We start from the raw sequence: 26,286 nt of genomic DNA on the forward strand, positions 1-26,286 counted from the left end.
AGGAATGATACAAATGTTGATCTCTCAGGGTTTTTCAGAGGAACCCATATAATGCATGTGACCGTCCTATATAATTAATAAAACTATGCTTAAATGTAGGGGCTTGATCCTATACCTGAGTATCTCAATTTTGGTTTTCTGTTCTCTAAATGCCTACCCACCAGAAGGTGATTCCATATTTCTATTTCACAACAGCATCTAAGAAAGATAATATGCCAAGCTTATGATGTTTTTAAATAAAAGGATGCTCATTAATAGACAGTTGGATAAAGAAGATGTTATATAAGAAGAGGATCTATAATAATAAAAGGGTAATATGCTAATTAGAAGGACATCTTCCAGATGTCATTCTGGATGTCCTTCCTGATGAACCCAGGGCCAGAAGGAAGCCAGCCCAGGGCCTGGGTTCATGTGGGCGGCCAGAGGAGGGAAGCAGCCCAGGTCCTGTGTGCCTATGGGCAGCCAGAGGAGGGAAGCCTGAGTTCCAGAAGGAAGGAAGCCGGTGCTGGCAGCAGGGGGGAGGAAGGCCTACTCTTGTACAAATTTTCATTCATCAGGCCTCTAGAGAGAGAGTGTGTGTGTGTGCGTATATATATATATATATATATATATATATATATATATATATATATGTGTGTATGTGTGTGTGTATATGAATGTTACTTGATTATAAAATCTTACGACTTGTGACAAAATGAATGGACCTAGAGGATGTTATGCTAAGTGGAAAAAGTCAGAGAAAGACAAATACCATATGGTTTCACTTATATGTGGAATCTAATGAACAAAATAAACAAAATTAAAACAGACTCGTAGATATAGAGAGCACACTGATGGTTGCCAGAAGGGAGGGGAGTTGGGAAACTGGGTTAAAAAAAGGTGAAGGAATTAAGAAGTACAAGTTAGCAGTTGCAAAATACCACAGGGAAGTAAACTATAGTTGATAATATTATAATAACTATGTATGGTGCCAGGGGGGCACTAGATTGATGGGGGGATCACTTTGTAAATTATATAAATATCTAACCATGATGCTGTATCACCTTAAACTAATCCTGTATAGTAAAAGTGTAGTATGGTGTTCATCCGGGAGTTCCACCAGGGGGACAGGCCAGCCAGGGAAGGGAAGGAGGCCCTAGCTGGCAGCCTCTAGGGATCCTACCAGTTCATGAATTTTGTGCACTGGGCCTCTAGAATAAAGTAATATTGAATGTCAACCTTAATTGAAAAATTATAAAAATAAATAGATAAATATCCTAAAAAGGACATTATTGTTGTAAGGTAGAAGCTCTGAAGGTTGAGACTACATTCTAGATAAATGATTGAATTTGGATGTGCTATTTGCAGGTCCTGGTTCCTGCCTATCTGATTAGTGGGGAATGTATATGCCATTTCAGGCTGACTCCAGGTTATCATGAGCTTCCTAATGATAAAATATAAGAAACTAGGCCTATCTCATATATACTTTTTCTTTCTATAGATTGTACCAGAAAAATATGAGGAATTTTTACTCTTCGGAGCATTTTTTGAAGCCACCATGATTGACCGGAAGATTGGAGATAAACCCATTAGCTTTGAAGTATCTATTGGTAAGTGCCTGGCACATGACATGGGCCATGCAACCTTTTCTTGAGAAAACAATAATTCCTTGTTTGCTCTTGTGTTTCTACATAAGGGATAGATTTATTTTCATACTTTAGAAAACATATTAAAAGTACAGTTTAGAGTCAGACAGATTTGGGTTACTAAACCTGGCTCCATTATACTAGGTTCACTTAATTTCTCTGAGTCTCAGTTTCTTCATCTATAAAATAGGAATAATGGTAACTTCTCATGGAGCTGTTTCAAGGGTCTAATGGATCAGTGCAGGCAGAGTGCCATGCATATAGTGGTGCGGTTATAACTCCCAGCAATCTTTCTGGACTGATGCACATCTAGAAAAACTATGCAAGAAAGGATTTTCCATCAGAGAAGGTCTTAATTCACATCTGGAAATCTCTGTTCAAAGGAAGAAAAGGAGATGGAATCCAGTTAATTTGTAACTTAAGTAGTTTTTACAAATGAAGACATAACATGGATATAGATCACATGTGTCAAACACAAGGCCCGCGGGCCAAATCTGTCCCGCCAGGCCTTGCAATGTGGCCTGCACCGCGCTGTCATCACTGCACTCCGCTGCGTTTCCATCACAATGACAGTTTATGACTGTTCAGTAAACCATTTGGCCCGCGATTTAGGCTGGATTTTAGATTTTGGCCCCTTCTCTGATTGAGTTCGACACCCCTAATATAGATGATGGCTCATTGTCATTGTCAGTCTTATTTCTTTAGTCTGACCATGCTCTTCCCACCTTCATACTGAGATCTTATTTCCCTACCCGTGGAAGGACATGAACTTGGATCCCTTATGTCAAGCAGCCTGATTCTGCTTCTTGACTGACACCTGGCCCCTCTCCCCTTGCTACTGCCTCTGCAGGTAATTTTGGGAACTTGATTGATGGAGGCTCCCATCACGGCAGTAAGAAGAAGTCAGCTGAATCAGCTGAGGAGGACACCCTCCCGCTGCTGCAAGAAGGAGAAAGGGACACAGCGCAGGAGGTTGCCATCCCGATGGTCTCCACCACTCACCCAGAGAAGCCACTCGTGACAGAAGGAAACAGGTAGGAGATGGCGGAAGCAACAGTTTCTGACAGTGCTAGTCTGACCAATTTCTGGGACTGTTAGTTTCAGTTCTTCCCTAAAACCAGAAACATTATTATTATTGTTAATCTCAGTTATGGGCCAGCATGGTAAGTGCCACTCTCCTGAATCCTTAGTTACATGTCAATAACTCTCCAAATGACATCCAGGTAACTCACTTAAGGGCAGAGCGATGATGATGGTTATTATGATAAGATCTGAAGTTCTCTTTGTTCTAGAACTCTGATGCATAACAGATAGGAAGGCCAGAATTTAAAAATTCAATCCAAACCGCATCAACAGTTATTATATTCATTTGAGTTCTGTGCTATTATGCAAACTCAATTTAGTGGCATTAGTAAATACATCATTTCTTATTTTACTTTGACACAGTCTGACTGAAAAACTCAAAAAATGATTGTTAGCCTCTAGAAAAGACGGTCAGAAAACAGCCGGCACCTACATGTACCCTCACTGAACTCAAACCCATGTAAAATCTCAACATGCAAAGAGAAGTAAAATTATAGAATTCGGTTTTTAAGAAAGTGGTTCAAGCACCAACCAAGGGATTGATGAGAATAAGGGAAAGCCACACATAGTGAGAGACCTCTGTGTTCTGAGCCGTGTGCCGTGAATAAACACTTCCTGATCTGCAGGGACTCTCATAGGAGCACATTGCTCTTCTCATTTACATGCAGAGATTGGACCCACATCACCAGGGCTCTTCACCCTCTGCTCTTCTCCCATCTAGACCCTTTCTCCGGGCACGGACCCAGGGCTCACTGACCACTATTAGGAGAACCAGGATTCAATCTATTTCCCCAGACAGCCTTCATTCCTGGCACAGATCCAAACCAATTCCCATAGATTATTCACCGGGCTCATGGTCTATGCAGACAACGTTGCTTCTCTTCTCATCTTTCCAATCTCATAGACTGGTCCTACCATCCTCTGAGTCCTTCTAACCACAAAATTATCATTCTCTTTGTCCTTCCTACCCACATCCAATCAGCAATAAAGTTCTTAAGTATTTCTTATATCTAGTTCTTAAGTATTTCTTATATCTGTTGCCATTTCATAATTAGGGGAGTTGGCATCTTCATCTGCATTATTTAAAAAATATTATCTGGCTTGAATGTTCTTCAAGAAACTTACCAAACTATCTATCTGAACCAGTGACTCCCCAATTGGCATCATCCATGGGCAGCCGGTGGCTTTCAGGATTAATTTTAGAGACCATAACTTGGTTATTCAATGCCCATCTATTTCTCTGCCAAAAACTTCAGTCACTTCCCAAACTCCACTTTTTCTCCAGCTACACAATGGCCCTGGCAGTTCCCCAAACTGCTGCTTCTCGTCTTTCCAAACACACTCTTCCCTTTGCCAGGCAACAAATCCCCTCTTCAGAATTGCTGGCTCCCATTAACCTTCAAGACAAAGACCAAGTTCCCTTTCCTGAATCCCAAGTCTGATTTGGACTTGACACTCACTTCCTCCAAGCACTGATGACACCATATAAAGACATGTTCTCTTGTCTGTGTCCCCGTTAGACTATGAGCACTCTGAGGCAGGGCCTGTGCTGTTCCGCTGTGTTTCTGCTCCTCTCTGTGCCTGGCACATATAGATGCTCATAACTGTTTCCAAATGAGTTAAGGAGTTGCTATAACTGGGTTAGGCATAGAGTATTATGGAAGCAGAGAAGGGGGAGGGTGACTACTCTGCCTATGGAGGAGGTTAAGAGTTGGAAAGGTCACAGAAAAGGTGACTTCCTAAAGAATGAGAAGGGACTTAAGAAATGGAGACAGAGTGTTTGGAAAAAAGTAGAAAGGAGTAAGTGAAAATAATCTTAATTGTGGTCCTCTGCCTTTTGAGCATGCCCCATGTTTTCTAAATCCTGTCCCTCTCATGGGACCATCTTCCCCCCTCCCATGGAACGTCTTACTCCTTCCCCATAGACCATCTTCTTTGGGGCCCTTTTGGGATCTCTGGAAGCCATTTTTGGCTCTCCATCCTCCTTTACACACACCATAAAGAACCTCCAAATTCCCAGTCCTGTAATAGCTTCTCTGTCCATTTTTAAAACTGAGAACATCAATGAGTGGATCCTATAACCGAATCTAAAGCTCTTCTCTGAAACTAATCAAAAGTATTTTGCATTCTTTCACTGGGACCAGGTAGTGAGAACATCCCTTACCTTGTTGGACTAGCCTATTGTTGACTATCAGTGACAATGTCAGGGGATATAGTGTGGGAAGGTTAGGGAGGAGATGAGGGTCTAAAGGCAACCATGGATGGACCTTACATTAGTCTGGGCAGCTGGCTCGAGAAGACCAAAATAAGTCATGCTAGTGTTTGGGGGCTTTCTGTATGTTTCTCAGTCACTATATTGAGGTTCTGTCCACATGGTGGCATGCTAGGGTGGCAGTGACTGAATTGGAAGATCCTGTGTCTATAATAGACCCCTACACAAATGTGCACACACATCCACACAATTTATATGTCTGTTGCCTTCATTAAAATACCATCTTATAAGGATGGTTAAGCATAGCACTTAAGATATCACAGAGTGTTTGTTCTGGGCTTTCCAGTTTTGCAAAGCACATGCATTCACATGAATTTATGTATTGGGCTGGAGCTCAGCAATGAGTTTGGAGCAGAGACATCTAATGATGGGTCATTATTTGATTCTCAGATTCCAGGCCTACCCTTGACCAAAGTCATAAGGCTGGTCGTGTGTCAGGGCAGCGATTCAAACTGGCAGCCTTCTCTTTCCACTGCAACGTGGTGCCCTCCCATCTGCTGTCCTCCATCTGCACTGTAATTTACCTGAGAAACCTAGAGCCAGGGAGACCAGGAGGACCCTCGGAGCCAAAGAGACAAAGGCCTTGCATATTGTTAGCACAAAATAATCCAAACCAAAGAAACCTTGGAACAAAGCACAACATTGAGAGGGAATTATTCAGCTGCAGGATTCTCAGTGTGATAATTTTAAGAAGACATACAAGTAGTTTGGTTCTAACCTCTCTAATTTTTTTTTTAATTTTTATTTATTTATTTATTTATTTTGTATTCTGGCTGTAATAGCAACCTGAGTTTCTGCCAAGAATTTATTTGGCTTCTCTTATGAATGGGCACCTGCTGGTTTATTTTCTATAGAACAGACCATGGGGCATGATCTCCAAAAGAAATTTGGGTTGGAGAGCTAAAAAGAACAATCATGCATTCCTTCAGGCTAAAGTTCTCTTTAGCTTTTTGGGATAGAAACTTCTCTCTCCCCCTTCCCCCGTGCACGACACCCCCCACCCCCGCCCCCTCCATAAACACGTCACGCCAAACAGGCTGACCTGTCTGTCCCACCATACCCATTTCAAGACATTTGCTTTGACCTTCCTTCCACATTTCTTTTTTGTGAAGACCTGGGGTTTGGGAGAAATTACAGGAGGGTTGGGGGAAAACTAGTTACAAATATAGCTGTCATGAGGAAACTCAGTATTTTGCTACAGCTTCTCCCACCTCACCTGCCTATATTCCCATCCCTTCTCTTCTTGGGAACTGAAATTTACAAATTCATTCCTTCTTTTCTGTCTGCAGTCTCATCCTTTTAACTGTCTTTTATCATCACATTTAAGCATTCTCCATTGTTCCCCTCAAAATTCTCTTTGGCTCTATGTTTCCCCTTCTAGGTACTTTGACATCCCTCTTGTCCCTTCTTAGCCTAGTGAGCCACCTACATCATTAACACTAATGCCTGGTAACAATAAATATTGGATGGATGGACGGACGGATGGATGGATGGATGGATGGCAGAGAAGCCATGCGATACTGAAGTTTAGTTTGAGGCATATGCTTTTATCTTCATTGATAGTATTACCCTCTTACATTTCTCTAGCAGTTTCAGAATACATTTATATCAGTTATCTCAAGCGATCCTTACACAGTGCCTAGCTTATAGACATTAAAGGAAAAATGGCCATTTCCCCCCCTTCTTTCCTCTCTCAAATTAAAATCTTCCTCCTTAAAGAAGGCTTGCTTGATAAATTCTGCCCTCTGTTGATCATTTCTAGTTTTGCCCTGAGTCTGATAGCAGTAGCTGTTAGTACCTTCCTCAGACATGTCACTTGTTCATTGTTTATTGTTCATGAGTCCCCAAGTTTAGGCTAGGGATGAAATTAATAATACTTTGATAGTTTTGTCACCATCCCTCGCCCAACCCACATAGAACATACAAAACATGAATCTGTGTCTGGAATTGCCTGAAAATGCTTGATTGTCAATTTACCTCCTAATATGTTTTCACAGAAATTACAACTACTTGCCACTTGAGGCCAAGAAGCCCTGTGTCTACTTCATCAGTTCCTGGGGTGACCAGACGTTTAGACTGTACTGGTCCAACATGCTGGAGAAAATGGCGGACCTGCTGGTAGGTGACTCACAGGCCATGGACTTGATCATTGGGAACCTGGAGGCCAAAGGATTTTTTGTCCACCCAGTGGAAGGTCTTGACCTCAGATTAAATACAAATAAGTTGAAGTTGTTGCATTTGGAGGACACATGGCCCCTCTTACAACATGGACCCAGAGGAATGAGAATTTTGCATTTTGCAAAATCCCTGGACTTGAAATGAAACCATCTGAATTCAGATCCCTGCTCTGCTTCTTATTGATGTAGGCCCTATGGTAGGCTGTTTTCCTAATCTCCAAAGAGCAGGGGATTGACAGTTATCCCACAAAATTGATAGATCCTGGTTTCAACTACTGTAAAGCCTAAGTCCCTAACACGGTAGACAGTTTCTTATAAGATCAGCCCGAATCCAGTTAAGAAAAGGAAAATTAAGAGTCAGCATGTGGTAGTACTTTCCAGTTCAGATTCAAGAAAACAGGGGAAATCTTCCTTCATTTCTAAAACAAACAAAAAAAATAGCTATATATTATTTCTGTGGTGTTACAATCAATATCTCCACTACAGTGTCTCATTCTCACCTCTCATTTCTCCACCTCCGTGGTTTGTTTTCAGGAAGAAAGTTTAGAAGAAGTGAAAGAATTGATCAAGATTTCAGAGGAAGCACCAGAGGAGAAAATGAAGACGGTGCTCAATGACTTCATCAGTCAAAGCAGGTACCAGCTGGCGTGGGGGGGCTGAGTGTATATGGAATCAGCTTTTAATTATCTTAGAAAGTAGTTCATTTGCATGCATTCAGATGGGAATTTCAGAATTTTCCATCCATCTTTATTTTGCTCAGTAATTTAGCTGGCACAAGTGGGATTACTGTTGCTTCCTGAAACATTAACTAAAACCTAAAGCAATGGGGGAAAGAAAAGAGAAGATAAAAAAGACTTACTGCTGAAACTCTATGAAATAAGAAAAAATGCCAGCAGTGTCCTGGCAGGGTGGCTCAGTCAGTTGGAGTGTTGTCCCGTTGTCTTGTACACCAAAAAAGTTGTGGGTTTGATCCCTGGTCGCCCTACCTGTTTTGGCTCAGTGGATAGAGCATAGGACTATGGACTGAAAGGTCCCGGGTTCAATTCAGGTCAAGGGCACATGCCTGAGTTGCAGGCTTGATCCCCCTAGGGGACATCTAGGAGGTGGCCAATCAATGATTCTCTCTCATTGGTGTTTCTCTCTCTCTCTCTCCCTCTCGCTTCCTCTCTGAAATAAATAAAAATATATTAAAAAAAGAAAAATGCCAGCAGTGGTAGTGCCCAACATTTTTTTTTTTTTTTGCATTTGGTAAACACTCAACAATTATATTGACAATGAAATGGATAAGTTCTATTAAATATTACTTAATAGAATTCATCGTATAGCACATTAATAGGAACTAATTAATGACTCTTTCCAAGAGATGAGTAATACAAAGATTCAAAAATAGGGTATCAGTTACTTATTATTGAATAACCAATTACCTCAAATTTAGTGACTTAACACAGTATTTATTATTACTGTTCATGTTAGATCTATCTACCACATTAGGACTCACTTGGACTAAGTCTTGAAATTAAGTCAGGAGTGGAGCAAAGATGAGAATCTGTCATAATGGAAAAGGGGTGGCTATTCAGTTGCTGGAAGACAAAAATGAATAGATAGGAGATAGCGACATTCTGGTATTCGGTTTGATAAGTTCTGGTTTTCCTATTCTCTCAACTACCCAAGCATTTTTACCTAAAAAAAAAAAAAAAAAAAAAAAAAAAAAGAAAGAAAGAAAAGAAAAAAAATAAGTACTGGTATTTTGTGATTTTTTTTTTCTATTTTCAGTTTTTTATTGTTTTTCATAGTAGAAGCAATATATATATATATATATTAGTGCTACTCTTGCTGTGAGCTAAGTGCCACCTGCAATTCCTTTTAAGTATTATTTTTAAAAAATATATTTATTGATTTTTTACAGAGAGGAAGAGAGAGAGATAGAGAGCTAGAAACATCAATGAGAGAGAAACATTGACCAGCTGCCTCCTGCACACCCCCGACAGGGGATGTGCCCACAACCAATGTACATGCCCTTTACCGGAATTGAACCTGGGACCTTTCAGTCCCCGGAAGGACGCTCTATCCACTGAGCGTCCAAACCAGTTTTGGCTAAGCATTATTTTTTAAATAAACAACTGTATTTTAAAAAAAGTTTTTATTGATTTTAGACAGAGAGAAAGGGAGGGACGAGAGAGAGGGGGGCAGAGAGAAACATTGATGTGAGAGAGAAACATGATCAACTGCCTCCTGTATGCCTGCTTACTGGGGATGGAGCCCACAACCCCGGAAGGTGCACTGACCAAGAATCAAATCAGCAACCTTTTGGCGCATAGGATGATGTTCAGCCAGCTAAGCAACAATGGCCAAGGCTTCTTTTAAGCATCTTTAAAAAGTTTCATGATCTCATAATTTTAGAAACTGTGGCAAATGAATAGTTCAATAACTTTCTGTATTGGGGGTTACTTGGGATGATAATCATTCCCCTTTCAATTTCATAATCAACTGAAAAAATATTCATGAGGGTTGGAAGGAGATGAAAATGTTAGTTTTATATCTGGTAAACCTGGATTTGAGAAAGCAACTTGTACTTGAGGTCATGGTAGGCTTCTTGGTCCCCTAAACTCATTCATGGTTGAGCAGCTGGTCTTTGAGGCTTCCCTGAGGAGGGACAGACCATTTGCCATATGGGTGAGAAGGCTGCCCACAGCCAGCAGCTGGCTGGGTCAGAAAGAAAAAGAATGAACAGAAACATGTACTGTGGTCATTTACCATGATTTTGATGGGGAAATAGTAATTTTTCCCCCCTATGAAGAAGGGAAAGAGATCAGAAGTCAGAACTGTCCTCCATATCTCCCTGGGCTGGTCCATCCTGTGAAGGGGAGGGAAATGAAATTCCTAGTGCATCTAGGAAAGATAGACGTGTAAAAACAAGACTCCCTCTACAAAATATAACGCTTTTAATTTTTTTTTTAAAGTTAAGAGAAAATGTAACTTGAGCATACACCTAAAGAAAGTTTTGGATGAGGCCTCCAATTGCCAAAAGCAGAGCATGGGGAGATGTGGCATCTTAGATTTCCCCTTTGTTTCTTTTTTCTTTTTTTATCATAGAAACTCTACATGCTCATCTCATCTTACAGAAAAAGAAAATGCATGGATGTATAAAGTAGAAATTTTCTCAATTCTTTCTCCAATCTCACTCTCCAGAAAGAAGTTGGATTTGTCCTCCTGTGCATTTGCCAACACACACATCTACAAAAATATTGTCCTTCTTCATAGATGATAGCACACACTTTGTTCAGCAGGCTGCCTTCTCACTCAATAATGCATCACTGGCATCTTTCTGTAGCAGGACATAACAGCCATCCTCAATATTCAATCCATGTTGTGTGTCAGAGGCCAGTCCCTGATGCTGAAGTTGTCACCATTGATTTGCTCCTATAAACAATGACACAGCAAAGAGTACTGCATAAATGCATTCTTACAAAAATTTTCAGTTATTGTTGAAGGATAGAAGCATAGTGTAATTTTTGGATCAAATTATATAGACATTTAAATGTTGATTGGTGCTATTAAATCACCTCTTGAACATTATAACAATTTACCTGCTCCTAAAATCATGGAGGGGAGTGGCTATATCTCCACAGCTTCACCAACCTTGTCTACTATCACATTTTTTTTTAAAAAGATGGAAATGGTATTGCCTTTAAGTTATTGCTAATTAGGACAATATCTCATTTTCCCAAGTCATATATATTTCCAAGCCATGTGTATTTCTTCTTCAACTGCATTCAGAATCATTACCATTTTCCAATTGAACACATTTTTAACTTTATCCCTTAAAATGTTGCTACTCAGTCCTTTATACAATTTTTAAGATGTGAAGGCACATCGAAATATTGATCTAAGATATTTGCTTTGCAGACAATTTTCAGGGCCCTTTTGGTGTTTGTTAAATTTGCAAGATGATGGGAAAACTGCTTTATTTTGTGTTTTTTTTTTTTGTTTTTTTTTTTTTTGTTTTGTTTTTTTTTTGTTATGAACTAGGACAGCAGTCATAATAGATACGGACTGGAAAAACCAGCATCTGTTCCCCAAGTGAAGTCTGGGTATCATTTTTCCCAGATAAGAAAAAATTCTCATTTTGTTGCTTAGAAAAGTTAGTGCATCATTGCTTAATCCTAAATGAAAAATCTTGGTTTTTGTGGCTTCATTAACTTTATCATTGTATTATAGGAAGTATATTTGCAAATCTCTAGAATTATATAAATGGATTGTCACTAAGTAGGTTTCAAAATTATTCTTCTTCTCTTTCAGTGCCTTTATCTCTGAGGCAGAAAAAAAGCCCAAGACGCTGAACCAAACCACTTTAGATAAGAAACGACTTACGCTCTGTCGGCAGGAGCTGGTATGTGAAAATCTATTTATACTTTGAAGCGAATTGAAACGTGCTTTAAAAATAAACCTCATGGATGAGGCATAGGTCAGAGACTACTTGAGGATAAGGTTCTCAAGGTTACACATTTGCATTATATAAAGGCACCAGGGAACAGGGACTCCATGGGTGAGTTGGAAAGGGTCTAGCATTTATTGAATGTTTACAAGAATGAGCTAGGAGACCACCAGTTAGTACTGCATCCTATTCTGATGGATTTCCTCTTGCTCATTTTTCTTGATATTTATATTTTGTAAAAGACTGTAGATTCTTTCACTTGACCTTCTGTCTCTCAAGCTGAGAGAGCAAAAACAAGAACAATGACGACATAACAAATAACTGGTCTTTCTTTTCTTGGTTTCCTCTCATTAAGAACTGTGTTAAATGTTGTCAGCACATCCTAAGTGGTGCATATGTACACAATGGAATATGATGTGGCCATAGAAAAGAAGGAAATCTTGTCATCTGCAACAACGTGGATGGACCTAGAGGGTATATGCTGAGTGAAATAAGTCAGACAGAGAAAGACAAATGCTAGATGATCTCACTTATGTGTGGAGATCTAAAAAACAAAATAAATGAACAAGCAGAACAGAAACAGACCCATAGACACAGAGAACATTTTGATGGCTGTCCGAAGGGTTGGCGGGGTGGCTGAAAAAGGTGAAGGGGTTTAGAAATACAAATTTGTAGTTTCAGAATAGTCACAGGGGTGTCAAGTACACCATAAGGACTATAGTTAATAATGTTGAAATAACTATTATGGTGGATACTAGATTCATTGGGGTGATCACTTTGTAAGTAAATGTCTAATTATGGGGTTGTACACCTGAAATTAGTATAAGATTGTATGTCAACTGTAATTTAAAAATAAAATAAAAAAAATTTTAGTAGATGTAAGCACTTCTTAAGAATAGGCTGTAGCTGGTACGCCTCTGTGTCCTGCAGAATGAGGGACGACTGAGAAATGCCAGGCCAAGTCAGACCCTGGCTTCTCTCACCTCCAAACTTCAGTTCCAGAAATGGCACCAAGGGACATCTTATATGAGGCCATGATAATCCTGCAAAGAACAATGACTCAGTGTTTGCCTGGCCAGATGTATTTTAGAGATGTGAGTGGGGCCCAGAAAGATTTAACAATTTTTTAAAGGTCACAGCTATTTCATCATTGTCTAGAGACTAAAACTCAAATCTCAAAACTCCTGGTTCATCCTTCTTTCCAGAAAAATAAGTGAAGGTTTGTGTATTCTTTTTCTGTACTCCCAGGGAGGCCAGGTCCTCACCGTACACAAGGTCTTCTTCCTGGCCCAGTTCTTCTTCAGCTCCTCGGACCACCTTCCCTGTCTCCGCAATGTCACCCACTGCCCACTGCCCACACAGCCCTGCTGTCTTCTCAGTGTCTGCCCTTCCTTGGCCTGAAAAAGTCCATGATTTCAATGTCTCTGCAGTGGCCCAGCTCTACCTTCTCATCTCCAGACCTGTTTTTCCAACCTCCTAGTGGACATGCCACTTGCTTGTCTCACAACACCACAGACTCAATACACATACCTACTCAACCCATCATCTTCCCACCTAAACTTGCTCCCCATCCTGCCAGCTACACTCATTGCTCCAGCCAGAAGCCTAAGAATCAACTTTGAATCCTTACCTCTCATCATAAACAATCAGTTCGACCACAAGCCTTGTAGATTCTGCCTCTCAAAGACTCTGGGACTAACTCCACTTCTTCATCCCCAAACTCATTGCCTAAAATGAGGTCCTTCCTGTCTCTGGTCTAGACTATTGCAGTAGTCTTCCTTTAACCTGTTAATGGGGGAGTTCCCTTTTTAATTACGCAACCTGTAATGGGTGCGTACTCTTTCACTAGGACGTGTCAGTACGTCACGCCCGGAGGACGTAATTTCATATTATTATTATTTTTATTTATACTTAATTAAAATAAATTATATATATATATATATTTTCATTTATTTATATATAAAGCAAATACAAAATACAAAGGAAAATACAAAATTACAAAAAAATAGAAAAGAATACCAACAAAAAAAAAAGGAAACATTGAATTAAAAAATTATAAATTTTACAAACAATTATAAAGATTGCAAAAAATTTATACCGTCCCTCTCAGGGTGCAACATATATTTCCAGGATGTATTCATACGTCCTACCCGTTCCTGATATTGTTTACGTTTGACGTATTTATAGGTCCCGCTCAGTTAACAGGTTAATCCATCTCCCCTACCACAACCAGAATGGGCTTTCTAAAACACAAACCCGACTAGATCACTGTTGCTTAAAATAGTCACTGGAGATCTTAATTGTCCATAGGACAAAGTCCGTATTTCTTTTACATGATGTACAGGGGTGTCAACTGTCTGGCTCCAACCTAGCACCCCAGACTTCTCTCCCATTATTCCATTTCCGTATATCTGTGCTCCAGCAATTTTGAACCCTCAACAATTAGGTGATGTCATATGTAGTTGTTCCTTCTGTCTGAATCATCCCCTCTTCTTATCAAGTTGTTGACTGGTTCGTTCACTCCACAGATAGTTAACCTACTATGTGCCAGGAACTCTGCTAGACACCGAGAATACCCAGTAAGAACAAGACAGAGGAGATCCCTGTCCTAGGGGGGTTTGCATTTTAGTGGAGAGGACAGATAAACAAGCAAACAATAGATAAATAAAAATGATTGGCATTATGATGATGAAGGAAATTTTAAAAGGCCATGTAATGTAGTGGTTGAGGCCAGAGAGGAAACCAGCTTTGCAGAGTCTAAGAGGAACATCTGAGCAAGAGGAAACCCCAGCACACCAGTCTTGAGAAAAGAACCAAGCTTGGCATGTTTTCAGACCTCCTGAGGACCAGTGTGTCTGGGGCACGATGAGTGAACCACTATGGGAGGAACTGGGGAGTGGGCAGGGCTAACTCACTCAGGGCCTTTGAAATCACTGATAAGTATTTGGGATTTTTCCTTAAGCACATAAATGTGGGCTGAGTGAATGAATCCAAGTAAAAACTTTTGGGTGTTTCAATCACTCATGCTGAGTTCCTTGGTGGCATTTCTCAAATGATGCCACCTAGGCTTGGAAGCATCCACCAGGCCTCTAGGGAGAGGTGGTGAGAACAATAAACAAGGTCTTGGACTCAGCTGGAGGTCAACTCCAGCTCTGCCTCTCAGAGCTGCATTACTCTATTTTCCCAGCTGTAAAATGGGAATAATAGTCCCTACCCCAATCCCTTAGGTGGCTATGGTTGCTTTGAGGATTAACACAGCAGTTAGAACATTGCCCAGCACTGAGTAAGAGGTCAATATAGTTTAGCTGCTATTATTAGGTATCAGAAAACCTAGATTCAGGTCTTGTCTATCAGAGCTAGACAGACTCTGACTTTTCTGGGCCCTAGTTTCTCATCTGTCAAAGGGAAATGAGATGCTGCCGAAGCCGGTTTGGCTCAGTGGTAGAGCGTCGGTTTGCGGACTGAAAGGTCCCAGGTTCGATTCCGGTCAAGGGCATGTACATTGGTTGCGGGCACATCCCCAGTAGGGGGTGTGCAAGAGGCAGCTGGTCGATGTTTCTCTCTCATCGATGTTTCTAGCTCTCTATCTCTCTCCCTTCCTCTCTGTAAAAAATCAATAAAATATATATATTAAAAAAAAAAAGGGAAGTGAGATGCTGTCCACTGCCTCCATACTCCTATGAAATTTTTACTAAATGGGCAGCACACTTAGTGGCAGGCCCAGAAATAGACCAAGAGTGGCTCATTGTGGAGCTTATGAACACCTTCAGGATTCTCCTGCAAGAGGGCATTGTGGTCCAGATTTCTAGAAAGATCTGCATTGATTCTTGTCTTGTTTTAGGATGCGATGGCCAAGAAAGCCAAAGGGATCATTCAGCAGCAGAAGAAAAAGGTATCACTTGATGAAATGATCCACGAAGCCCAAACTTTTGTGGAAAAAATCCGCTTTCTTGTGGACGAGGTAATCAACTCTAATAGAGAGCCTCATTAGGAAGATTGGACTGGGTGTACTCCCAGTGAGGTCTGAATGTTGGATAACAATGAAAGAGCAATATTGTTCCTGAACCCTGCTGAGCAGAGCAGGCACTATTAGTTTAGGGGTGAAAAAGGAGATTTTTAAAATTAAGTCAAACATCTATAGCTTTACTGATTTTTTTAAATGAAGCTTGAATATTCAACAGAAGTAAAAAGCATGTTCCTTAATGAACTCAAGAAAAGTCAAAATTAGTACATCATCTTTGTTTTCAACAGAGGATTGGAACTCATGTTCAGTAAAGGCCAAGTCAGTTTCTCATTATTAAGTTATTCATAACTATTATCTTCTGATGACTTCTAGAATGATCTAAAAAGACCCTTATTATACACTTATTTGATCACTTTTATTAGTTGAGTTATTTATAAGAATATATTCATATATTGATTATATAATTAAAAATATGCCCCCAAAGAAACAAAAAAAATCTCTCTATATAAAATACTAATATGCTAACTGTTCATCTTAGTAATGATGTCACTTAGCAATGACCAACTTCTTCTCCCTACTGACAACTAGCCTCCTTGCAGTTTCTTCAGCCCAGGCTTTATAGCCAGGTGGAAACATTTTACCCTTTAACCAAATGTCTGTGAAGTGTTTTTCCATGCCTCATCTCTTTTGATCCTCACAGAACTCCTGGATTAGGTAGATAGGAGATTTGGTGGAATCCTATTTTCTTTTCATTAGCCATAAAACCAGAGATTTAGAAAGCTTAGAAACTCAACCCGACTGAAAAGAAGTAAGAACTGGTGGGTCTTGAAAATGACTTCAAGTTTTCTCACTGTGCAGAATATAGTCAAACACTGTTGCAATTAAATATTTTACCCTTTGTTCTTCTTTCGTAATCTACAATAATAATCTGCTTCGTGTTGATATTTACTGCTGTGTTTCTGACAACTACCTGAAAGAGAAGTTGGGATATTTCACTGGACTGGAAAAAGTTTAGCTACATCAGAAAATAAGTCTAATTAAGCTAGTTTATTCTATATATAAAAGGCTAAGTTGACTTGTGCATGCACTATACATATAAAGCTCTCACTGGTGCCAATCACACACATGTATTTTTATCTGTCATTGTTGATCATGAATTTGGTTGACACTTCTATTATAGAGAAAGGGCAAATAGTGTTATTTAAAATATTTCTTCTAATTATTTTTCTTTCAGTGTGCATAAATTCATGCACCAGGCCCTCATGTTTGCTTCTGTCAGACCCGAGATTTTTTGAGGGAAGATTGCAGGAAGAAGCACAGATTTACTGCTTCTTTGGTTCTCAAAAGTTATATTTCTTGTTGCAAATCAATTATTCTCTGAAGGTGTAATAAACGGTGAGACAGGCAGTCCTGTTAGTAGATGCAGGGATTTTAATAAACACCCAGAAAGTTCAAACCAGGCACCAGGGCCTCAGCACTCTGATTGACAAGTCCTGTGGCCAGGAAAGTGTCCACAGGGATGTTTGTTTCCATATCAAGAGAGAAGGGATACCTGATGAGGGTGCCAGGAATACAAGACCACTGGGGATTTCAAAATACAGAGCATCTGCTTCTAGCCCAGGAATATTGAAGCCTCGTGTATGACAATATACTTCCTTTTTGTTTCCGTAGCTGCATGGGTTCAGAACTGTACATTTCAGACATAACACACTGGGCCTCTTGATGAGGAATTCTGCAGTTCCTCCATTAAATAGCTCAATTCTAAAGTCTAATTTTCTGTGCAGTTCAGTCAAGTTTCTCCTGAATAACCACTTTACATGGAGTTAAAATGTTTGCAATCATAGTTTAGGCCCAAAGTCCCTGTGGAACTGTTTTCTCTTCCGAGAGTAAATAGAAAGGCATTCACGGAGTTTTGTTTTTTTATTTGAAGATTCTGGAAATGTTACCTGGTTCTTAGGAGACCCAGTGCTTGAAGTTAAATCACTATTACAAGACTGAAAAAAAAATCCAAGGGAAGGTGTAGAAAATGTTTGTTCAGCAGATGGAGAAAAGCAGGCCATTAAAGATGCCAAATCTTTGGTCCAATTTGTATTTCCTTCAAGCGCAGTGAGCAGTTTGGCAGATGGGTTTACCTTATTGCTAATTCGTGACCTAAAGCTTCCTCTTTCCAAAGAAGCTGCACTTACACTTGATTCAGAGATGTTTTAAGTGCCTGGGTGGGTTAAGTCACAGAGTTTGCTCTGCAGGAGGAGAACAGGATAGGAGAACTCCAGATGTGCAGTTGTCAAACACCAACCTATCAAATCCATTCTCCTCCATCCCTACAGCCACAGCACACCATCCCTGATGTCTTCCTCTGGATGCTCAGCAACAACAAGAGAGTGGCCTATGCCCGCATCGCCTCCAAAGACCTGCTTTACTCCCCCATCAGGGAGCAGATGGGTAAATACTGTGGAACCATCAAGACCCATTTCCTCAAAGTAAGTCTGTATTATTTTTTGACTCAAAACCTTGTGTCTGATGAGAAATCTCTGTTTTTCCTGGGTCACTCAGCATTCTTATTGTATGTCCATATTTCTGATGCTTCCCCAAGACTTTCAAAGATTTGAGGACAACTGGAATCCCTTGCCCCCTCTTGATTTAAATTGTGATGCCACAAACTGTCTTGACGCTGAATATGTTCCAATTATTATATCACCAGGCACATATAAGTTTTCTCTTTTAATCTAGTGAATGCAGTTCAATGTTATCTTAATTTTTACTGCTTTGATCACTAGAAAGAATGAATATTTTTCTATTAGTTGCCTCTCTACCTATTATCTTATGTATTGATAACTTGTCTATGGCATTTATTTTTCATGGAAATTCTTCTGTATTTTAAAAATTGATTTCAAAGAAAATGACAAGAGAAGAGGTTTATATTTCATAGAACTGCTTTTCAGGATTGCTGATTGCTTTAAATTATAAAAATCTGCTTGTCTTTTCAATTGAGTCCCTGCAACCTACATAAAGACAGGGTCCCCCAATGCCTCAGGATTGGACACCCATAGGAATGATCTCTGGATGAATTCTACTGTCTCTATCTTAAGATTTGAGCCTTTCTTGGAGACCCTGGGTATTTTGCCTCTTTAATAAAGTTATGAGTATCCCTGTGCACGAATCCGTACGCCAATAGCTCTCTGCAGGGCCTGGCTGCTACACGCCTGCTGCCCAGAGGCTCTCCGTGGCCCAGAGGCCCATCTGCAGCTGGGCGCGGAACGCTTGCCTCATTGCTGGGCGATGAAGCAAGCATTCTGCCAGGCCGCTCACGCTGCCTGCTGTCAGTGGCCACACCCCTGGGTCTGGGGGATTCTGGCGGGGCTGAGAGGACTGGGCACCATCATTTTGTGGTTATGGGCGCCGCCATCTTTGTAACAGAGTGATGGTTAATTTGCACATCACCCTTTTATTAGATAAAATTTCTATCGCAGAGGTATACTCAGGCAAATATGGAGAAAGAGTGGTTCAAAGGCTTAACACTCAGCAATGACCTTTTTAACTCTTACTGGATATCCTGACAATTCCAGTTCGGATTTCTTGCTGTAACATAATAATTATTCTTTACTTCCCCAGAAGAAGGGTGAGATGGTTCAAAACCATTCCCTGTGAACAATGGATGGAGAAAGAGCCATGCTTAAGTGAGATGATGTGACCATGTAACAGAGACTTTAAATGTTTGGAGGGCTACCCATCACATGAATGATGGGCTGAGTATGTGTGTGTGTGTGTGTGTGTAGAATGAGGACTCATGATAGAACCAGAGGATAGAACTGGGATCCATGATAACCATAATAGGGAAATATTTCTCTAAATGGAGGTTCATAATGTTATTCCTCATCCCTTCAGGTATCAGCAAAGGCTGGAAAAGTACTTGATATAATAATGCAGTCAGCAGCCAGGTTAGGCAGCCTCTGGGCCATCCATTTGCTAAAGTCTCCTGTAGATGTGATGGCTGACTGTTGCAGGCAGAAGAGGCAGTGTGGGGTAATGGCGTAATGCACGGGCTTTGAAATCAAGTGAATCTGGGTTGGAATTTGTATTCGTTTGCTAGGGATGTTGTGACAAAATACCTCCGAGTGGCTTAACCTGAATGCATTATTTCACAGTTCTGAAGGCTGAAAGGCTGAGGTTAAGATGTCAGCAGGGCCCTGCTCCCTCCGAGGGCGACAGGGAAGGTCCTGTTCCAGGCCTCTCTTCTTGCTTCTGGAAGATCCTGGGTTTGTGGCAGCATAACTCCAATCTCCACAGCCTTCTCCCTGTGTGCATCTCTCCTCTCATGGAGTTCTTTTTATAAGAAGCCTCCTCCAGTGCAACCCTATCTTAGCCATACCTGTAATGACCCTATTTCCAAATAAGGCTGTATCCTCAGGCAATGTGATTAGGATAGGACTTCAACACATGAATTTTGAGGGAACACAATTTAATCCATAACAGAATTCTAGGGCTAATATTTCTTAGCTGTGTGACCTTAGGTAAGTTACTTACCATTTCTGTGTCTCCTGTTCTTCAGTCAAGTGGAGGCAGAGTTAAGGATTAAGTAGATAAACACATATACCGAACATAGACTGCATCGCCCAGAGTAATCACCCAGTAAACACTGGCATTCACACCTCCAGAGGGCCTCCAACCTCCAGAGGATGTTTCTGGAATTGTGTGCTGCCTTTACAGGGGCAAGTTTAAAAATCATTTTACACACATGACAGAAAATAACAAAATTATAACTGCAAAAGGAAATTTTCATGCAAGTTGTTTACCACCAATATCAGGATTTTTCTTCAGCTTTCTCCATCCACAAGAAACATTTATCTTAAAAATAGCAAATCATTTCCAAAGGCTCTGTGCTAAAAATACCAGATAATCAGTGGGCTGTTGCTCCCTCCTAACTATTTTGATGTATCCCGGCACCATTTAAAATGAGAACAAAGAATGGCTGTCAAATAAAGCCTGCTGGTAGACATAACTCAGGATTGAGAACCTTGGTTTACTCTTTATCTGCATTTTCCTCCTGCCATTAGGATTGCTCAGGGTGATAGCTTTGTAAATTTTGTTGAATTCAATCCTAGGGACATGATGACACATCTTGATAAGATGACTCAGCAGAACTATTTTTAGTCCTGTGGTAATTGTCACCCCTGCTTTTAACCCCCTCCCTTCACCTGACTTCCTACTGTTCTCTTCACTGAGCTGGTAATTCTGAAAAAAGCTCCAGCTGTGCCTGGGAGACAAAGGCTCCACATGCCTGCCACCCACTGCCAACTCTCGGCTGAGAATTAGGAAATGCAATAGACAAAGATAGAATTAAAACTAAAACCTCCAGGCCAGAGTTTGCTCAGAGTTTATTTTACAGAGCTGCTATCCCTCTAGCGGCTCCATAAACATTCTTGTTCAAACACATTTGGAAGGTTGCGGTTGAATCCCTCTCTTGGACTTTCCCAGTTCTCATGAAGGCTCTGAGAAGTCCTGCAGTCAGGAAACATCTATGACGTTCACAATCCAAGCTTGCCAATCGTATTCATCTAGAATAGCTATTTATAAATTTTAGGAGGCTACCGTCCTTAGGAGCCCAGTTTGGGGAATATTAATCTAAGGAAGCGAAGGTGCCTCATCTGAACACATATGGCTGCGGAATGGTAAACCCTTAATGGCAACCAGGCTTTCGTGGTCCCTGGTTCCATGGCCTTTCTTTTTCTCTAATTTAAACATATGTTAATGCTACTAACAATGCTGGGACAGAATTCGTTGAGCTCCGCCCAATCCACCATTCACAAAAAGCTGAGTTCTCCCCCTGTCTCATACCCACAGTGCCCCTAGTGGCCAAAGGGCAGAAGAGGACATTGATTCATTACCAAAAGGAAACGCTTGGTTTACACTTAGAGCCCAGCCAGAAGGTGACGCTCTGTCTCTCTGTGCCAGTTCACCAGGCATTAACTCCATAGACTCCTTCTCATTCTTGTCCCCATCTCTACCCTGTCTTCTGCTCCGAACCCTTGCGCCAGTCTCTTCTCAGACCTCTAGCTTTCCATCCTGCTTTCCCTGGGAGCAGCAGAAAGTGGTGTCTGGGTCCTGCCAGAGCGAAACCTCCAGAGGCAAACAAACCCCTCTCTTACTAACACTGACTGAACCAACTTCCACACAGCTCATGTGAATTAGCATCCTTCTCTCCCTTTTCTGACTTGCCAAGATTTCTTTCTTTTAAGCCAGTGGGCATCACCAGGACCCCAGGGGAGGTGAGTGGGGCATGGGAGAGGTGAACACGTTAGCCCTCTGTCTCATGAAATATTTATACATTGGTGATCACAGTTTTCAATGTGCTTTTGCATTCTTCATTGTTCTCTGTTTATTCCCCTGCCTTGCCATGCTATTCTCAAAAGGAAAGAAGTCTCACTTAAGTGAGACTCTGCACTGACTTGCAAGCAATTTCAATTTGTGTATTTTACTTTTTAAAATTACTTTTATTTTTAATTAAATTTATTGGGGTGACATTGGTTAATGAGATTATATCAGTTTTGAGCATATAATTCTATGACACATGATCTGCATATTGCATTGTGTGTCCACCAACCAAAGTCAGATCTTCTTCCATCAATTTATGGATGCTAAAAAGGATGAATAAACCTGTGAACTTAAGAATGCAACATTGGTTCTTGTATAACGTTTTCAAAAGATGTTAGCTGAGCTTTTCGTTCTGACCATGAATACACACACACACACACACATTTCATAGTAGTATAAGTGAATGCATTTTTTTGAATTATTTGTTTTAAGAAGCAAAGTATATCAGACCAGCCTGGAGCAATGCAACATAGTAAGTTAGGAGTCTTGATGCTTAAATACCTAAAAGTGTGGTTGGTAGACCAGCAGGATCAGCACCAACAGGAAGAAATAAATGCGGAATCTCAAACTCTAACCCAGTCCTACAGAATCAGAATTTGCATTTTAAACAGATGCACAGGTAACTCTTATGCACTGGTGCACACATCAGTGTGTGAGGACCACTGGCTAAGGGTATGGGGTCTGAACCAGGTAGAGCAAGCTTGATCTTTGCTCTACCCCTGCCTCACTCTGTGACACTGGACAATTGTCTTAACCACTCTGAACCTCCATTTCTTTATTGTTAAACACACACAATAAAGTTATACTTTATAGTCATAATGAAGGTGAATGATTACCTATGACTTGCTAAAAATATGCAGGTAATGGGACATTCTCTGTGGATGAAGGAACGTTAGATCAGGGCCTGAACAATGTAAGTGCTCAATGCATGTGAAATATTATTACATCATCATCATCATTATTAGAAAAATGAATAATTAAAAAAAATTTACTGAGTGCTTCTTGGGTGCCAAGCCCTCTTTTTAGCATGAGGGACATCACTGTAATATCTACTAATGGGAGAGGGGTTGCTTTTATTACAACAAAATAACCTTAGGCTCTCAATAAATATTTGTTTTATTGAACAAGTGCTTAATGCATCTTAGCTATTGTTGCTATTATTATTATTATTATTATTATTGAATGATGCATTGAGAATTATTTGTCTTATTATAAATTTTAGGATTATAAGTTGCAGAGTGGCTGTCTTTACCAACAAGAAAATGACTTTTTACCCTATTTGTAAGCTGAATAAAGAACATATCCCACTCCCTAAAGAATCAAACCCAAACTCCTCCATATAACCAGCAGGATTCTTCAGCCTTGTCAGTGTCATTCTCTGTTCCAGCTCTTTCTTTTCTGAAAGCTCTCAGCACCACCGTCCCTGGCACAGAGTAAGCGCTCACTACTAGTAAACATTAGCCCATATCACCATTGTCAGTTCCTGCCCCGTGTCTTTGTTCATGCACTTCCCTCTTCCTGGGGTGCCTTCTCTTCTGGTCCATCTCCAAAGTACTGAGTCTTAAACAAGGGATGGAAGTACCTACTGGCACTTCTCTCCTCCCGTAGCATTTCTCTCTTACACTTGACTTTGCATTTGAGTACATGAATGAATGCTGGTCTCCTTGTCTAATTGCAAGGACTGTGTCATGGTCCCTGTGATGCCCTCCTGACCCTACTCCCTCAGCAATTCCTAGAGGCACTTGTCAGAGTTGCTGAATTGAGTTGCTCAAAATCCACTTACGGCACCCACAGAGCAAGATAAGAAAGTGAATAACTATGTTCAATGCTGGATTCAGGGGCTCTGCACGGGGGGGGGGGGGGGGGGGGGGGGGGGAGGGGGGGGGCCTTGGAAAAGTCAGAGCAAGTTGTAGCCTCTTATAGTAGGATTTTGTGATTCTCTCTGGAAAAGAAGTGGTGCAGAAGGAAGAGGGCATTACTGATAGGGAATCCTAAGGAAACTAAGGAAAGCCACTTAGAAGGGCTAACAAAATATGGATAGGTTGCCATTCTCAGAGTGAAGGCCTTGCCAGCGATCCTGAATGCAGGCACGTCTGGGACCAGGGGCTCCTTAGATGGGAGCAAGGAGTCTCCTACTCCTGGTGATGGGTAAGGGGATTAGAAACCACACTGCATGGGAAGGGGAAAGGAATGAGAAGTATTTAGCCGGGAAGAAAGAACAGGGTAGAGCAGGTAGGTTCTTCAAGCATATGGAGGCTTGGCCTATGGAAGAAGCATTTGAGTTCTTCTGACTGAAGCCAAGAGGTAGAGGCTGTCGCTGGAGCGCCAGGCACTTGGAAGGTCTGGGAAGGGAAATTTCAACGCAGTGTGGGAAGAGGCAGGTGGTGGGGGTCAGAGACTGGAGTCTAGACCTGGAGTCATCTCTTTGGGTTCAAATCCTGGCTCCATCCCTTAATAGCTGAGTGTTATTTAAAAACTCGCCTAACCTCTCTGAGCCTGAGTTTTTTCATCTATAAAATAGGGCAATAGCCGTGCTTGCCTGTTGTGTAACACAATGCCTATTTGAGCTTCAGCCCTGCTAAAACTGCATCCACCTCCGGGGCTGGCATCATGGAAACTGGGGTCTTTGGTCTCATTTTGCTCCCAGATGAGCTCCTGAGAACCACTCTCTGAGCACCCCCTGGATCTGCCCCTAGGGACCCAGGAAGGACCTCATTTCTCAAAGAGCAGGGCCCACACCCAGCTCTTTCTAATGAGCTGGGCTTCCTTGTAACCTCTCCACAGCTTCCTACCAAACGGCCAGCTGGCTGGTCGGTGCAGGCGAAAGTCGACGTGTACCTGTGGCTGGGCTCGGCCAGACACTCCAGTGCCATTTTGGACAACTTGCCAGCCGGCTATGAGACAGAAATGTCCTCCAAAGTGGCTGTCCCCACTCAGCCTCCAGCCAACCTGATCTACCAAGGTATGCTGCCCCCTGGGCAGAGGGTCATAAGGTGTCTCTGGTGGGCTTCTGAGAAAACAGGAGGGAGACATGCATGCTGCTTGTGCATGATTTTAAGATCAACTTACTTGCCTTCTTTTAATAGAGTTTCTAAGTTTTCTTCCTGACCTTCCGATGTCTGATCTAAAAGAATAAAGGGAAGTCATTAGACACATTTCAAATGAAAATTTATATTTTTGTGTTAACAGAGAGAAAACAAAGAAAAGGCAGACTATGTAGGTTGAGTTTGGATTTTAAGCGAACAATGTATTTTCAGTACATATCAGTGAGGTCTCTGTTACTACAACCTGTGGAACTAAAGCAGATTTTCCCTTTTACACGGCATCGGGGTTTTGATCTGTCAACAGCAGGCATGCGCATTTCCCAGAAACGACCCAGGGAAACCGGTAGCAGTGAGTCAGCATGTTTCTCTAGCTTGCTTCTTGGCTTGGCTGCTTCTAGAAATTCAGATTGCTTTAATAATCCTTTCTCCTTTGTAGATATTTTTCATGGTTGCTATCCTGTTTACATTTTCATAATACTTAAGTTTTGTTATAAATATTAATGCCTTACAGTTGCATTTTGCTTGTTTCCAAATTGCTTCAATTTGCAGGATCTCTAGCTGCCGAATTCGGATAGAGCAGCACAGTTTTACCTCCACTTCGCCAGAAGCTGAGTTTTGAATTGAGCCAGGTTTCCTTTGTCACACAAGGCTCCTCTATGGTGGTTGACCTTGACTACTGAGGGCTCAACAGTCAGAGAAGACAAGTTTCTGGAGAGAACACCTACCACCTGCCATGCATTGTGCCCTACACTGTATACAGAAGATTTAATTTATTTCTCACATCAGCCCTGGCTGGCTTCTTCATTTTGCATTCACAAAGGATGTATCAGAGATGCTTAGAAATTCCCCCAAATCACACAGTTAGTAACTGATGGAGCAAACAATCTCCAGAACTTGTTTTGTTTCCACTGCTTTCCATCCTGTCCTTAGAGTTTTATCTTTGGGAGAAAATACCTAAATCAGGTTATCTTCTTGTTGTTATTGTCACTACCTCTAGCAACCCAAGTTGCCTGGTCTGTCCAGCTACTAACAATTCAGAGGAGGGGAGAGCTCTCCCCAGAGCTTTCTGCCGTCTGCAGCATGTTTCATGGAGTGACATATTAGGACACTTTCCCTGCTGGGAACTTCTCAACTCTGACTTGGCCTTCCCCCATTGAATCCTGCTCTACCTCCACTGCGGCCCCCTCTCTGCTTCCCATCCCGTCAGACAGGTGTGCCCGCTCCTGCCTTTAACCTCCCATGTCCTCTGTCTGTGTCTCTCTCAGCACACTTGGTCCGTCTCCTATCACTGTGATTGTGGAGTTTTGGGATCTG

General features: G+C 41.2%; 1 protein-coding gene across 3 annotated transcripts in view; it reads left to right on the plus strand.

Moving 5' to 3' along the window:
• The window catches only part of FER1L6 (fer-1 like family member 6), a 118,936-nt gene that overhangs the window by 45,572 nt on the left and 47,078 nt on the right, over positions 1–26,286 (plus strand). For all 3 annotated transcript variants that reach the window (XM_036437216.2, XM_036437215.2, XM_045581508.1), the window contains 8 exons: positions 1,481–1,589; positions 2,476–2,659; positions 6,978–7,098; positions 7,692–7,792; positions 11,457–11,547; positions 15,434–15,553; positions 17,884–18,036; positions 24,713–24,890. In XM_036437216.2, coding sequence (XP_036293109.1) covers positions 1,481–1,589; positions 2,476–2,659; positions 6,978–7,098; positions 7,692–7,792; positions 11,457–11,547; positions 15,434–15,553; positions 17,884–18,036; positions 24,713–24,890 — 1,057 coding nt within the window. The remainder of the gene's footprint in view (positions 1–1,480; positions 1,590–2,475; positions 2,660–6,977; positions 7,099–7,691; positions 7,793–11,456; positions 11,548–15,433; positions 15,554–17,883; positions 18,037–24,712; positions 24,891–26,286) is intronic.

Source organism: Pipistrellus kuhlii, unplaced genomic scaffold (genome assembly GCF_014108245.1).
Source record: "Pipistrellus kuhlii isolate mPipKuh1 unplaced genomic scaffold, mPipKuh1.p scaffold_m20_p_14, whole genome shotgun sequence".
NCBI classification, from domain to species: Eukaryota; Metazoa; Chordata; class Mammalia; order Chiroptera; family Vespertilionidae; genus Pipistrellus; species Pipistrellus kuhlii.